Source organism: Panthera onca, chromosome D1 (assembly GCF_046562875.1).
Source record: "Panthera onca isolate mPanOnc1 chromosome D1, mPanOnc1 haplotype 2, whole genome shotgun sequence".
In the NCBI taxonomy this organism is placed as follows: domain Eukaryota; kingdom Metazoa; phylum Chordata; class Mammalia; order Carnivora; family Felidae; genus Panthera; species Panthera onca.
The window spans coordinates 39,148,531-39,166,023 of record NC_138348.1 but is presented as its reverse complement, the minus strand read 5'-3'; the positions used below and the strand labels follow the sequence as shown (position 1 = coordinate 39,166,023).

Here is a 17,493-nt window from a genome sequence, read left to right as displayed (position 1 = left end):
GCATACAGGAATAAATTTAAGAAAACACTTGAACTAACCTGTGGAGGAAATCAACTGAAGAAAGTTATGTTTTAGATATGTTCTGATTAACTGCATGGTTTTCTATAATAATTTGTATTTGAGTACCATATTGCTTTATTTATATCTATTTGACAGGATTATAAAGAGTATTTTGATTCCCTCTTGGTATCTAAAATATAATGAACCTCAACATTGAATAGTGAGCTGGTTTTGGACCCAGTTCATATTAACCTTACAGACCAATAAATTAACTTCACATTCTCAACAAAAGCAGCAGGATACACAAATTATCTTTATAGTGATTTTTCAGTAATCAGTGTCCTGTTTTTAACACTTTATAAGCTTTGTTTTTAATGCCGGTTTTAAAAATAGATTATGCTAGGTCTATTAGTGAAAGAAAAACAAATGGTATCACTTAAATTTTAAATAAAAAAATGAAAAATATATATTTATCTGAATAATCATCTTTTAGAGACCTCTTTATACTATCGCAGTAACCCTTAGAGTTATTTCAGAGGTTCTCCTTTGGGTATATGCTTAAACATAAGTTTTACTTGAATACTATCACATGGTTTATCATCAGAAAAAAAAGTGACATTTAAAAATTCCATTGATTTCATCATAAAAATAGTCATAGTACTTTAAGATTGGATGCACAAGATCAGAAGAAATTAAATGAGATCTTTGTATAAAAGAGTATGTTTAAATTACGTTTATTGCTGTGTAACAAACCACCCTAAAACTGAGTGCCTTGACATCGCAGTCATTTGGATTTATTTGTGTATGATTCTGCAATCTAGACTGTACTTATCTACTGTTTCTTCTGCCGGTCCCTCCTCGGGTCCCTCATGCTGCTGCAGTTGTCTGGTTTGACTGGAGCGAAAAGGGTCCAAGATGGCTCAACTTGTACAGCAGCCTCCTTGGGACAGTGGGTCAGCTAGGGGCCGATTGAGCCTTCTTCCTTCGTGTAATCTCTCACCTTTCAGTAGTCTACCACAGTCATTTCTCTAATCAAACATGTATTGATTATTTGATTAGCCTTGTTGCCCTTCTTATTATATTGTTTCTGTGGGGGAAAGTCAAATTACGTTACTTTATTTTTACATGTAACTTCTTTTACGGGAAAAATAGTGACCTATCATAAGTTTAAGAAGTATCTAGTCTTTGAAATGGATTCTTTTGCTAAGTTTTTTTGTTTTGTTTTGTTTGTTTGCTTTTAAGAGAGAGTATGTGAACGGAGGAGGGGACAGAGCGGGAGAGAGAATCTCAAGCAGGCTCCACGCTCAGTGAGGAGCCTGACACAGGGCTCATTCCTGCTACCCTGGGATCACAACCTGAGCTGAAATTAAGGGTCGGACGGTCAACCAACTGAGCCACCCAGGCTCCCCTCTTTTTGCCAGGTCTTGAAAGACTGAATAATTATTATGTCATGTAATTAGTTTAATAATTATTTATATCTCTTTTCTTAAAAACAGGCAATTGCTGGCTACTTCGATATATATTTTGAGAAGAATTGTCACAGGAGGGTAAGTATCCTGAGTTTTCTCGTAAGAATTAATTATGTGAAATACATTTATTTTATTTTTGTGCCCCCAGGTGTTTGATCATAAGCATTTTGATGTTGTAAGCAATTGGAGCTTGTATTTGATGTCGTAGATTAATGTAGCATGATATTAAAAATCTTGTACTTCATCAGATACTTTTGAACTCTACCAATGCAGGTTGTGTTCTCCACGGGCCCCCAGAGTGCCAAAACACACTGGAAACAAACAGTATTTCTACTGGAAAAGCCATTTTCAGTGAAAGCAGGTGAGAAGTAATAGTAAAAGGGGAGAAGTGTCTTATTCATTTTGAAGTTAACAATATCCCTTCATTCCGCACAATTTTTTGTGTGCCCACTGTATTTAAGTAACAACAGATCTAAGATAAGATGTTCTCAGAGCTACATGAATTTTAGATGGAATGTTATTTCATTAAAGTAGTAATTTAAAGAAAACTCTTATTTAAATCTAGTTCCCACCAGTTAAAATGTATGTGACTTACTATGTGGCTTTTGAGTACCACCAATAATTCAGAAAACGTTTCTTTAAGCAATAACTAGTATTTCCTAAGTTGCAACTATAACTAAAAATATTTTCGTTTCCAAAGTGACTAAAGAGAAGTATCACCAACAGAGGTGAAGTATAAATTAAAGAGAATGCCACTCAGTAGTTATTGTATTCAATATATATGTCTAGAATGCTCTCCACTGTCATCACCTGCTCAAATCTTAAAGTGTTCAAGGACTGGTCCAATTCTACATTCTTTTGTTTTACACCTCATTGATTTTTCACTTAGATGAGCACCTATAGTTCTGATATACCTACACCCTTAACTCCACAAGTTAGAATTTGATTATGGAATCTTTTTTTTTATTTAAATTACTCATTACATATAAGTTGTCCTGTCCCACTTTCACTGAAACCTTCCTGACTATCTTCTTCCTTCGTGTACAGAGCTGAATGTACAGCTGAATGTACAACTAACTTTGATGAAAAGATACTCAACATCACTAGTAACTCAGGAGAGGCCAGGTAAAACTATGTAAAAGACTGTGTTTTAAACATCACTACAGGAAAAAACACGTAAAATTTAACAATGCTGAGTGCTGACAATAATGCAGCCAAATGGAACTTTTAAACTCTCCTGCTGATAGTCATGATTGGTACAACGTTAGAGAACAGTTTGCTGCCATCAAGTGAAGTGTAGATGTATAAGTATCCATCACTACAGCCAGTTCTCTTCCCTAGGCATGTATTCTGAAGGGTCTCCCCCACAACCTGTGTACAAGTATCTTGACGACAGTATGGTTTGTAGAAGTGAACAGTTGGAGGCAACCTTGATGTCCATTAACTGAAGATAAATATGGTAGTTACATACAATAAAATCTCTGTAATAAATCATATATGCATGTCTGTCAGAAGCAACTTTAAACAAAAGAAGTTGCAGGATTCCTACAATACACTGTTTATATGGAGCTTGAAAACATGTGAAACAATTATACATACACACACATAGTAAAAGTAAGAAGCAACACTTAAAAATGATAACTACGGAATTCAGTGAGTGGTCACTTCTGGGGAAAGGTAGAAGTAGGATCAGGGAAGGCTATAAAGAGGGTTCGGTGCCATATATCTGAATCATTCCTTTTAGAAATTGAGGGAACTGTGGGAGGATGGTAGGATTTGGCAAAGCCAAGTGTTGGGTCCCGGGTGGTCATTATATTGTTCTCTGTATGTTTAAAATACAATTTCATAAAATTCATTTCTAGCTTTGATTTCATTGTTGATGCATAAATTGAATTTAGTAGATGCAAATAAACACTATTAGAGTAAAGCAGCACCTTGTTGCCCTGTTTTCACTTTAAGATCGCAATGATATGGAATTAACACCTTGATAGTATCATTTTCTCTTTCTCCAAAAAGCTTGAACACAGCAAAGCAAGTGAAGCAAGCACAAATGAAATTTTATTGCATTTTCTTTTTGTTTGGTTGGTTGGTTTTTATATACCTTTGGTATTTGGATGATATTTGGAAACTTGAAAATGTTGCTTTCTTCTTTACTGTAACCATTTTATTGTTTCAGTGCTAGAATTGTATTTTTTTTTTTTAAGTTTATTTATTCATTTTGAGAGAGAGAGACAGCACAAGTGGGAACGGGGCAGAGAGATTCCCAAGGAGGCGTCACACTGCCAGCGCAGAATCCAATGTGGGGCTCAAACCCCCAAACCGTGAGATCATGACCCGAGCTGAAACCAAGAGTCGGACTCTTAACTGACTGAGCCACCTGGGAACCCCTTAATGCTAGAATTTTAAATACAGTACTAATTCATTCATGTTTTAATTTTAGAGGAGATTTAAGATAATATTTTCATTTTCTCCTACCTAATTATAACAAAATATTATTTGATGTCTAGTGAAATTTTGAAATCCTAACTACACTCTACCTAGTAATCCTTAGACTAATTGATTCAGCTGTTTTAGAATACTATGAAGGAGGTGTGTGATTTTAATGTTTCCTTCTGGCACCATCTACATTCTATATTTCTTTCACTGCTATTGTATATGTACTTGTATTTAAATAAATAGTAAGGCCAATACATCAAAAATATTAGAATCCCCTTTTAAAGTACAACCAGGAAAGTCTTGAAGGGGAAATTTCAAAGTAAGGAAAATGTGGTCATTTCAGCTATGGAAGTATAAAGGAAGAATTATACAAGGAAATATAACACTTTTTTTTTTTTTTTTTTAACCCTGCTGAGCCTCAGGTGGTAGTACTAAATGAATAGAAGCTAGAAGTTGCAGGGCCAAGTACTAAAAAGGACACACTAATCAGAAAAAGAGCTCCAGAAATCTACACATGATGTCCCCTTCTGTTTTGGATGAGTACTAAGATGTATATGTGTAGGATGAAATGCCTGAGGTTAGGCAGAACATCTGGGGCAGCTGTGAACCAGACAGTTCCCAAAGTTTACAGGAGGCTGTTTAGGGTTTTGACTTTCAACCAGCAAGAGTGGGGAGTCCGTAGCTTTATAGTGGAAATAAACTGTCCCTAGAATAAAGGCTAACCTGCATGCTCCTTAACAAAGCTTAAAAACAAGCCTTAAAAGAAAAAAACTGGACCCAAGTGACTTTAATGGCAACAAAGGAAAACAAAAAACTCAGACATTGCACAACATGAAATTCATCATGGCAAAAACTTTTCATCAGTGACTTTTCATCAATCAAAAAGACTTTGTTTTCTCATTTTTTAATTTGGTAAAAGATAATTGACTATTTAAAGCAAAAATAATGTACAATGGGTTTCAAAACATAGACTGAGGCGCATGGGTGGCTCAGTTGAGCATTCAGTTCTTGATTTCAGCTCAGGTCATGATCCCAGGATCGTGGGATCAAGCCCCACATCAGGCTCTGCAGTGAGCGTGGAGCCTGCTTAAGATTCTCATTCTTTCTCTGTCTCTCTCTTCCTCCCTCTCCCTCTGCCCCTCTCCCCCCTCTTGTTTTCTTTCTAAAAAAAAAATAATAATAACTTTAAAAACATGGAGACATAAAATGTATGGCAGTGATCAAAGACATTAATGAGAAAATGGAAATACATTAAGTTCCTACATGGTACATGAAGCAATTTAATGGTAAATTATGATAAATTAAATATGTACATTGTAAACGCCAGAGGAACAGATTGAAAATTTAAGCTACAAAATATAGCTAATAAGCTAGTAGTGAAGATAAAATGGAATCTTGAGAAAAAAAAAGAAGATACAAACATAACCAGGTGGACCAGTAAAAAACAAATGGTATGATGGTAGACTTAAATTCCAACATTAATAACTGTATTAACAATGAATGGTCTGTCCATCAACTGATGAATGGATAAAGAAATTGTGGTTTATATACACAATGGAGTACTACATGGCAATGAGAAAGAACGAAATATGGCCCTTTGTAGCAACATGAATGGAACTGGAGAGTGTGATGCTAAGTGAAATAAGCCATACAGAGAAAGGCAGATACCATATGTTTTCACTCTTATGTGGATCCTGAGAAACTTAACAGAAACCCATGGGGGAGGGGAAGGAAAAAAACAAAAAAAAAAGAGGTTAGAGCGGGAGAGAGCCAAAGCATAAGAGACTCTTAAAAACTGAGAACAAACTGAGGGTTGATGGGGGGTGGGAGGGAGGGGAGGGTGGGTGATGGGTATTGAGGAGGGCACCTTTTGGGATGAGCACTGGGTGTTGTATGGAAACAAATTTGACAATAAATTTCATATATTGAAAAAAAAAATGGTTTGCACACCCACACAATGGAATATTTTGAGTGCTAAAAAGAAATAAACTATCAAGCTATGAAATGATATGAAGGAATCTTAAATGCATATCACTAAGTGAAAGGAGCTCATCCGCAAAGGCTACCTACTGTGTGATTCCACCTATAGGACGTTTTGAAAAAAGCAAAACGACGGAGACAGTGAAAAGAACAGTGGTCGCCGGGGACAAGGGATACAAATGAGTAGAGCACAGAGGATTTTTATGGCAGTGAAAATAAGCTCTTTCACTGAATGCAACTTCAAAACCAGAATGCATGGAATAGCTACTTGACATCTCTGAAAAATAAATAATAGCAGATAAATTGGAGAAGACCAGAATTCAAAGTACCCTGAAGTGGTGGTAAATATATGATTTATTTGCTTCCAGTATCCCCCAGTCTGGACTCCAGGCAGCCTGAAACCCAAAAGGAGGGCATTAGCACAGAAAGAACTCCCAACAGAGCCCTCTAACTCTAACTTAAGGAATGGGGAAAGGGTCTTCTAATTAATGCTCAGAGAGAATGGAGGAAATTCCTTTTTCTTTTCTATTTCTCTCTGTTCTCTCATACACCAATCCCCAGTTAACCCCACAGTAGTAGCAAAAGTAACAGTGGCAGCAATGGGGACCCAAAGACAACTTAAACTGTGGGGAACAGTAGGTAAATGAGTGCATATGGCTGTGCCCCATTAAATTATATTTACAAAAACAGGAGGCCAGCCTCAAATCCATCTCCAGGTATAGATTGCTTCATTGCAAATTCTTCCAACCCTTAAAATAGAAATAATACCAATTCTACACAATGTCTTCCAGAAAGTAGAAGAGAACTAAATTTGTGAGGGCCTTGATACCAAAAACTAGATAAAAATTGTACAAGAACATTAAACTACAGAACAGTGTCTCTCATGAATATAGATGCACAAATTTTAAACAAAATACTAGCAAATTGAATCCAGCAATATATTTAAAAAAAAAAAAAAACAAAAAACAGCACACTATGACCAAGTGGGATTTGGTCCAGGAATACAAGACTGATTTAATAATTTAAATTTTTTTTTAATACTTTAGAATCTTTTAATGCAGTCAACCATGCTAACCATCTAAAGAAGAAAAACCATATGGTCACATCAGTGGATGCAAAAAAAAAAGCATTTGACAAAATTCAGTATCTATTCATGATAAATACTCATACTAGAAATAAAAAGAGAACTTGCTGAACCTGATAAAAGGTGTCCACACAAAGTCCACAGCTACTATCATACTGACTGGAGCAAGACTGAATGTTTTCTCTCTGTTTGGGATAGGGCAAGAATGTTCACTCTCATCACTCCTATTCTCTTATTTTGGAGGTCTTAGCCAGTGCAATAAGGAAGGAAAAAAGAATTAAAAGCCCTTGGAAGGGAAGAAATAGAAGTGTCATTATTTACAGATAACATGATTGTATACACAGAAAATTCCAAGGAATCTCCAAAAAAACCTACCAGAATTAGTAAGTGAATTTAGCATGGTAGAAATCGATAGGCTGATTCTAAAATTTGTGTGCAAATCCAAAAGACCTAGAGTAGCCAAGCAATTTTCCAAAAATCATATTGGAATCCTTACACTATGTGATTTCTAAACTTATTAAAAAGTTATATTAAGCCAGACAGTAATGTATTATACTATAGATAGACGTAAACATTGATGTAACAAATAGAGAACCCAGAAATAGACCCACTTTTGTATAGTTAATTATATTTTTCCAAAGAGTCAGTGTAATTCAATGGGTAAATGATAATCTTTTCAAGAAGTGGTGCTTAGAACTAAATATTTGTATAGGAAAAAAATCTCAATGCTTACCTTATATAAAAACCAACTCTCTCTCTCATGGGTCATAAACCTAAATATAAAAGTGTAAAACTGCCAGATTTCTAGAAGATAACATAAGAGATAATCTTTGAGACTTGGAGTAGGCAAAAGTTGGCAAAGATGAGATAATGGTAAAACTCATTGAACTGCACATGTAAAATATGCACATTTTACTGTTAGTAAATTATGCCTTACTAAAGTTAATAATTAAACAAAATCCCTCACTGGATTGTCAATATCTCCAGGATAATATCCAAATTCCCTACCATGGCCCTTTACAATCTGACCATTTTTCATCATTTCCAGCCCTACTCTGTTACAGCCCCACATAATAAACACATCATATGCTCCAGCTCATATGGTCTTAGACACATTGCTCATTTTTTAGCTAACTTTCCTTTCTTAGTCCTTGTCTTTGTCTAAGATAGTCTACCTAGAAAGCTGTTTTGACCTCTTTCACTTGATAAATTTCGATTTTCTCTTTATTGCCCAGCTTAGTTTTGTAAATCTTTACTCACTGTCCTCAGAAAACTAATTGCTGTCTTTGTTCTCCTAGATCATTTCATGCATACATCTGTGTTATCACATCTCAGTGTGCTGTGATAAAGGGTTCTAATAGAAGATGAGTTGTTTGTCTTTCTCCATTTTGATCTGATGTAGTATTTGCCATATTGTAAATATTCTGCAAAATCTACAAATAAGTATAGTAATATGCAGTGTCATTGAAATTTAATTTCCTGTAATCACCTTGGTGATATCATGCCAAAGGCATTTACTAACTTTTATTTGGTGGTCCCATTTTGTCAACTCTGATGTTCTTAAAAATTTCATCATACTATTGCCCTTGAATAGACTGGTGTTCAAATTTGCCTTGGCATGACTGAAGAGTTCTCTATAGTTGGGTTTAGTTAAACTAAAAGTAGTTTTTGACTCATTATTCTGCTCTAAAATTATTAGATAAAATTAAATAAAGCCAAGAGTCTAATCAGAATGATTTACTATATATGTAAATCTTATCTTAGTGTCCAAAAAGTAATATAATATTTTTAAAATAAAAACATTATAAATGTTCCTATAGAGTTATGCTGCCTAGATTGGGGGCAGGGGAGGGTGGATGTCTTCAGTAATGGTAAATCTCATCCAGTAAATATCTTCAGTAAATGGTAAATGGTAATGGTAATTCTACCCTTCAGGGTAGCCTTGATATTTAGAAAGCAAGAAAAAGCATTGTGAATAGGGAATTTCTCAGATTAAGAATTGTACATTTGGCCAAAAGCAAAATGGAACATAAAGTAATGAGCCTAATTTGTTTTGTTGTGTTGTGTTTGTTTTTATTTTTTGTTTTTTGTTTTTATTCACAACCTAGATTTAAAAATAATTCAGAAAAAAAATGTTCTCAACATTTGAGCCCTTCCAGCATTCTGGGAGTAACAAACCAGCCTCCCAGAATAAATACTTTTAACACTTAGCTTTAAATTTTAAATTCACCATGTTTTTCCTCTTTGCTTTAATGTGCAGTTTTATTGTGCATTAAATGTACAATACTTGTACATTTCACTGCCAATGATGGCACTGTTTACTTTTAAAATCCAGATATTTTTCATGTAATTTGGCTTTGAAAACATGACTAAAATCAGTCTATTTATTTTTCTTTCTTTATATATATCTAGTAAGCTTGATGATAGAAAAATCCATTTATTTTTTTCTTTCATTCTTTACCTCTAAGCTTTAATAGTGATAATAATGATTTTTAAGTTTTTCTCCTTTCTGGGGAAATGAAATTTCATTGCTCTAGAAGAAATTAATTTAAAAAAAACACAAGAACAGAATTGAAATGAAATCAATTTTGTTCCTTACTGAACGCAACACTGCTTTGTGGTTCTAATAGCTGTCTGCCGATGATAAAAACAAGGTGATACAGCTCAGCTTCACAGAGTGTCCTTTCCAGCTCTCACCACAGTATGCACGCTTAACAACATCAGTCATTTTATATCTATTTGACACTGATAAATGACTACGATCTATTCTCGTATTACAGCCACTGTCTTGGCACTTTTGTCAGGCCTGAACAATTGAAGGGAGTTCAGCAGTGTGAATTATGTATTTATTACCGTGACCCTTCGTGCTATTTAATTAACTTAAATACGTGCTGTTTGCACCCTCATTTTGAAATTAAGATTATTAGAGAAATAGTTGTTTTGCTTGTATTTCATTTTAAGACATTAAAATTACCATATCAGCTTATAAGGCAGTTACTGTTAAGACTTTTTAATTATTCAGATGTTTTGTTTAATATTGATGCTTAAATTTTTTTATGAAAATGTAACGAAGGTATCCATTACTATTTTGACTTGTGCTAGATTTCTGAATTAAATGAAACAGCAGGACGTGCAGTAAAAAGAAATAATTGCAGCAGTACCTCATATATATCAACAAAACCACTCACAGGAATGCACAAAGGATTTTTTTGTGTGTGGTGATTAAGCATTTGAAATAATTGAGATAATACCCTTCATCACTGATAATCACTGAAATGCAAAACAAAGCAGGCAGATTCTGGGGGTTGTTTATCTAAATAACAAAAATATTTTTATTGTTTTCTTTCACTCATTTTTTATTTGGTTTCTTTTTTTTTTTTTTAACATTTATTTATTTTTGAAAGAGCATGAGCAGGGGAGGGGCAGAGAGAGAGGAAGACACAGAATCTGAAGCAGGCTCCAGGCTCTGACCTGTCAGCATAGAGCCCGACGCAGGGTTTGAACTCACAAACTGTGAGATCACGACCTGGGCCAAAGTTGGACACTTAACTGACTGAGCCACCCAGGTTCCCCTTTTGTTTGGTTTCTCGTAACACCTCGAGTTGATAAAGATGGCAGGAATGTAAAACTGGAATATACTTTATACCTTTTATGAAGGTATTCCATTTCTGATCATTCTTCTTAAGGAATCAAATCAAAATTCACTTTAAGTATTTGTGATTCAAAGAAGTGAAAGGAATAGTGTTTTAAGTTGCTTTTCTTTCTTTAGAGTATCTTATTTTATAGAATTTTGTTTTTACTTTTATGTAATCAAATCTTCAAACTTTTCCTTTTCATTTCTGACCGGCTTCTTATTGAAAAAGATTGTATTACTGTATTTACTGTGCACTAAATTGCGATAATGGATTTTCGGTTTCTCTACTATATTCCATTTATCTATGAGTCACTTTATTCCTAAGTCACCACAGTTGTTAAACAGTTCTATAATTCACATATAATAAAAATTCACATATCTTTATTGTATGCCTTGATGAGTTCTGACAAATGTAGGCACCATTTGTCTAATCAAGATAAAGAGTATTTACGTCAATACAAAAAGTTTCTTCCTTGATCCCCTGTGTGGTTAGTCATCCCAGCTCCAATCCCCAGACCAAGACAACCATTTATCTGCTTTCTGTCACTATGTATTAGTGTTATTACTACTACTAAGGTATTAGTATTCTTTTAGAATTTTACAATCAAAGTAGTTCTGCAGAATGTACTCCAGCTTGTTAGCATATTTGAGCTACGTCTGTGTATCAGTAGTTTGTTCCTTTTTATTCTCAAATAGTATTCCTTTATATGGCAGCACCACAGTTTACTTACACATTCACCTGGTGCTAGACTTTGGATTGTTTCCAGTTAGGAAACATTATGCATTATGAATGAATGAAGTTCATTATGAATGAAGTTGCTACAAACATTCATGTAAAAGTATTTCTTCATGTGGACAGAGGTTTTCATTTCTTTTGGGTAAATACCTAGAAGTGGAATCATTGGGTCTTAATGGTAAATGTATGTTTAACTTTATAAAAAAACTAGCAAATGTTTTCAAAATCACTCATTATTCAGCAGTCCTACCACCATTGTGATTTCAGCTGCTCCCCATCCTTGTTAGCACTTGTAGGAAAGGTCAGTCATTTTAACTGAAGTCATTCTGTTGTCTGTGGAGCAATAGCTGTACTTCTAATTAGCATTTGCCTGGTGGCTGACAATGTTGAGCGTCTTTTCATACGTTTATTGGTCATTTGTATATTTTGTGGGTGTGAGGTTTCTGTGAAAATGTTTTGCTGCATTCTTAATCGGGTGTTTGTCAACTTACTGAATTAAAAGAATCTTTATATATGTGGGTACAAATTCTTTGTCATATATATGTGTTGCTAATGTTTTATCCCAATCCCTGGCATGTCTTGTCATTGTCTTAACATCTTTTGAAGTTTGTACTTTTGTGTCCTAATTAAGAAATCTTTGCTCCCCTAAGTCTTTCTTACATGTTTCTTCTAAAACTGTTACAGTTTTGCCTTGTACATTTAGGTCCAGAATGTATCTCCTGTTAATTTTAAGAGTAATAGTTCATCTTTTCCCAAACGTATATTAGGTTATTTCATCATCATTTCGTGAAAAGTCTGTCCTCTTCCAATTTAAACACTTGGCTCCTTAGTCAGAAATTAATTGACCATACATATATATGACTATTTTTGAGCTCTGTTTTGGTCCATTGGTTTGTGTCTATCTTTATGGCCGTTAGACACTGTCTTTATAAGATGATATAAGAGCTCCTACTTTGTTGTGTTTTTTTTCAAAATTGTTCTCACTATTCTAGATCCTTTAAATTTCCATGTACATTTTAAAATCTAGTTGTTAAGTTCTACACAAAAAACCTGCCAGGATTTTGATTTGAATCTATAGATTACTTTGAGGAGAACTGACATCTTCACAGTATTTTGTCTTTCATCCACAAGCAAAATGTATCCCTCCATTAATAGTTGACTCTTGAACAATGTGGCCAACCCCCCCCCATACAGTTGAAAATCTGCATATAACTTCTGACTCCCCAGAGTCTCAACTACTGATAGCCTCCTGTTGACCAAAAGCCGTTCCAAAAACATAAACAGCCAATTAATACTTTTTTTGTATATGTATTATATACTGTATTCTTACAATAAAGTAAGCTAGATAAAAGAACATGTTAAGAAAATCACAAGAAAATGCATTTACAGTACTGTACTATATTTATTTTTAAAAGGTCCACATGTAAGTGGACCTGTGCAGTTCAAACTTGTTTTGTTCAAGGGTCAACTGTAAAGTGATCATCTTTAACACTATTTTATAGTTTTATGTGACTAAATAGTACACATGTTACATTTATCTTTAAGTATGATATGCTTTTTTTGATGCTATTGTAAATGCTCTTGTGGGTTTTTATTTCAGTTTCTAATTCTGCATGGCTAGCATATAGAGATGTGATTTTTTTATATTAACCTTATATCCTAAGATTGCTAAACCATCTTACAGTTCTAGTAGCTTTTTTTGCATATTAGGATCTTCTTTTTTTTTTTTTTTTAATTTTTTAAAAATGTTTATTTATTTTTGAGAGACAAAGCACAATCGGGGGTGGGGTGGGGGAGGTTGCAGAGAGAGAGAGAGGGAGACACAGAATCTGAAGCAGGCTCCAGGCTCTGAGCTGTCAGCACAGAGCCCAATGCAGGGCTCAAACTCCCAAGCCATGAGATGGTGACCTGAGCTGAAGTCGGACGCTCAACCGACTGAGCCACCCAGGCATCCCGCATATTAGGATTTTCTGTAAGATCATGTGTTCTGCAAATAAAGACTGTTTCGCTTCTTTTGTTTTTTCTCCAATCTATATCCTTTTTTTATTCCTCCCCCCGCACCTTAATACCCTCACTAGTACATCCAATAGAATACTGATTAGAGGTGGTCAGAATGATCATCCTTACCACAGTCCCAGTCTTAGGAAGAAAGCAGTCAGTCCTTCACCATTAAGAATGATATTACCAGGAGTTTCTCATAGATTCCCTTTATCAACTTGAAGAAGATTCCTTCTATTGCTAGCTTGCTGAAAGTTATTACAAATTAAAGTTGTCAGATGGTTTTTGTATATTTTATGAGACAGTAATATGATTTTTCTCTTTTGTTCAAAGGATGTTTGAATCTTTGTTTATGAGGGATATTTAGCTGTAATGTAATGAATTTATCTTGTTTCAATATCAGGGTAGTGCTGCCTCCCAAGGTGTGTTGAGGAGTATTCCCTCCTTTCTTTTTTGTAAGAATTTACGTAATTTGTTACTATTTTTCCTTAAACATTTGATAGAATTCACCAGTGAAGACCTCTGTGCTTGTTTTCTTTGCTTTCTAATGTGAACATTTAAAGCTATAAATTTTTCCTCAAAGCACTATTTGAGCTGTAGGTCACATATTTTTGTATTTTGTGATTCATTATTCAGATTAAATGTTGCCTAATTTTCCTTCTGATTTTTATTTTGATTTATGGAATATTTAGAAGTCTGTTGTTTTAATTCCTAAATGTTTAGGATTATTCAAGTATTTTTATGTTTAAATGTATTAAAAACATTTGTTTTATGACCCAGCATGTATAGATGTAATCGATCTTGGTTCTGTAGATGTCAGCCAGGTCAAGTTGGTTAATAGGGTGTTAAGTCTTCCATATACTTTCTGGTTTTCTGTGTAGTTGTTACTGCAATATTATTGCAATTATTGGAAAAGGAGAGGAGAAATTTCCAGTGATAATTATGGATTATCTCTTTCTTCCTATGGTTCTGTCAGCTCTGCATCATGCATTTTGAAGCTCTGTAATCATACATACATAAAAGTTTCTTATGTCTCAGTTATGAATTGAACACGTCATTTTTAAATGTGTCTCTTTATCTCTGGTTATATTTTTTTTTCCTGAAGTCATCTTTGTCTAAGATTAATACTTCTATTTAAAACTCTTTATGATTAATGTTTATATAGAATATCTTTCTCCTTCCTTTAGTTTGACCCTGTCTTTCTATTTAAAGTATATTGAACACATTTCCATATAATGTTATTATGTGTGATATATTTAATTCTGTCATTTGTTAATTTGTTTTCTATTTATCCCCTCTGTCATTTATTCCTCTTTCCCTTCTTGCATTTTTTTTTTGATTGAATACTCTCTATTATTTCATTTTATCTAAACCCTTGCCTGATTAACTATACGTGTTGGGTTTGTTTTTGTAATTGTTGCTCTAGAGTTCCAGCATGCATCTGTAGCTTACCACAGACTACCATCAAACATTATTACACAATTTCATTTATAGTTTAAGACTCTTTCAGTATGATACTGTCATTTACACCCTCCAATCCTTTGAGCTATTATTATAAAAATTTCACTTCCCCAAATATTGCTGTACCTGTATTGTAGATCTACTTTGTTAAAAAATTAAACATAAAATTGCCCTAAAAATTAAATGTTAATTTTTTTTAAATAATGAAACATCTCACAACAACAACAAAAAAAGAAGTACCAGGTATACATTATTACTTTTCTGCTAGATTGTATCCCTTGAATTCTCAAACGCATATTTTGCCTTTCTTTTATAGGTGAAGCCTTGAAAGGAAAAATCACAGTCCACAAGAATAAGAAAGATCCACGTTCTCTCATTGTGACCCTCACATTGAATAATTCAACTCAAACTTACAGTCTCCAGTGAAAAGCCCACAAAAGCACAACTAACTTGCGGTTTTTATTATGGAGGGTGGGACATGGGTAGGGGGTGGAGAGAGGGGCTTTCTGTGAGCATGTGGATGATCCTTCCCTAATGATTCTCCTCAGTACCAGAAACACATGGTAGGAATCTAATATAATTCAGCTGAGGGGAACCAACTGATCCTAGTGGACTGCCTACATAATCACAGTCTTAGGAGTCTGGTCAGCAAGATTTTACTAGATATAACCCCTACATTGAGTTTAGCTGCATTGAAGATCATTTCAATAGGCCTAAATTTGGAACAGAGATATTCTTTTGTTGTTTTTAACGTTTCTTACTATAAATTTAAACACTAGTAACTGATTATTTGGATAATGTTTTATTAAACTAGTAACTGTACACAAGCTATTATACATTTTATTGCAGATTTCTGCTCTGAGGAGTAGTTTTTAATTGTATTATTTAAAAGAATATCAGCAAGTGGAATGGACCAAAATATGGAAAAGAGCGTCACACAAATCACATTTAAAGGACAGCTTAGTTGATTATCCTCTAGTTCTGAACTTCTCATTTTGTAGCTGCTTTCCTCTTTGCAAACACACAGTTTTCTAGTGCTGCCCAGGAAGTCTAATTTCAGTACATTTATCCTAGGTTTCATGTATGTTTTCAAAGGTTGGGAAGAATAAGTACTTATTTACTAATATATCTTTTTCAAACTAGATTTATGTGCAAAGTTAAACATGTAACTGTTAATGTACTTCTGTCACTCTGTACAACTGTGTCACTTACAGCTATTTACACAGTTTGAAGTGCAGAGTAGAAAACATTCAGTAGAATGTATACAATAACCGCTAGCATTATAAAATGATATTTTAACATACTAAAGCCTTTTATACAATCAGAAACATTTAAAACAAGTCTTAAAGGAATCATCCTTAAGAAAACAGGGATTTAAGGACAGCTGGGTCACAGTTTCTTTTCAGTTCAAAAGCTGGTTCTTTTTCAAAATAAGGCACACACAAGGCAGCATAGCATAGTGTTGAGAATCATGAGCTCTGGAGTCAGTGCCTAGGTTCAAGCTTTGGTGCCCGCTCTTACTTGCTGTGTAATCTTAGTCATGTTCCTAACCTCTCTCCCCCACTATAACGTGCCAATTCATGAGTTAATACATTTCAACTACTTTGATCAGTGTGTGGCACACAGAAGACAGTAAATGCTGGGTGGTAGTATCATAACTATGCAGTCAAGGATCCCTTCCGTGGAATATGTGGTGTCTACATTAGATTAGGAACTGTCACTTCAATGCTACCCTTAAGTACATGAATGCATGGGAAGATTTCAGCAAAACTTAATGTTTAATATAGCAAAAACTATCAAAAAGTTGTCTTTTGGTGTTTATTAGAGAATTGGAGTTCTAGCAATGGGAGAATTAACACCTTCAGATGATGTATTTCAGACCATACATAGTCTCTTAAGTCTTGCTTCTTACATAAGCATGATTTCTGTTTTCACTGGGTTAAACAAGCCAGCTTGTTTTCACCATTTGAATTCAGAACATGACTGGAAATGTGTGGTGCTAATAGTATAGTTCAGAGTACTTCAAATTTTGTCTGGAAGGGCCTCATGTAGAAATTTGAGTGTGTTGGGGTGATGAAAGTAAGGAAGCCCCCATAAGATTTAATGGATGTTTAAAGTAACCAAAAACCATCTATTTTTTTTTTTTTGCTTTGTTTTTCTTTCTTGTAAGTGCATAACCATTTTTTTTTTTTAAGTATTTCTTAACAATGATTTTTTTTCCCAAAACCCTTGTTTGTTTTACATGGGATTTTCATCCAGTGGCTCTCTTCAGTTTCTCCCGGTTATAAATAGCCCAACCACAGTTGGTAGATCTCTGTTCTTTTCAGTTTCCATTTTCAGGGTAGAACATTTTAATGTATGTACCTAAACATTTTATGAGAACACGAGAGTCCAAATATTAGCTCTTTGATTGGAATTTCAGCTGTCAAACTACTTTGAAAAATAAGTACTTCATATTCTTTAACAGTGATAAATACAGTGTCCTTTCATGCTGTGGCAGCTGCACATTTATGAATAGCAGACTACTTTGTTGCAAAGATTTTATTTCATTTCAGTTAAGAAGATACATTTTTCCTCCTATTTTTCATTGTGAAAATTAACATTGTTATGTTGTAATGTGTGGGTTTCATCCAAATATAATCATCATCTCTATTCAGTGGAACAGTATTTTCTGAACAAGCATTTGGAAGGACCG

The 17,493-nt window shown here is 34.3% G+C and overlaps 1 protein-coding gene across 1 annotated transcript in view; it reads left to right on the top strand.

Moving 5' to 3' along the window:
* The window catches only part of PRMT3 (protein arginine methyltransferase 3), a 138,798-nt gene extending 121,526 nt beyond the window's left edge, over positions 1 to 17,272 (top strand). Inside the window, exons 14-16 of the mRNA XM_060606210.3 lie at positions 1,497 to 1,547; positions 1,743 to 1,830; positions 15,115 to 17,272. Coding sequence (XP_060462193.2) covers positions 1,497 to 1,547; positions 1,743 to 1,830; positions 15,115 to 15,224 — 249 coding nt within the window. The 3' untranslated portion in view covers positions 15,225 to 17,272. The remainder of the gene's footprint in view (positions 1 to 1,496; positions 1,548 to 1,742; positions 1,831 to 15,114) is intronic.
* Positions 17,273 to 17,493: the final 221 nt, after the last annotated feature.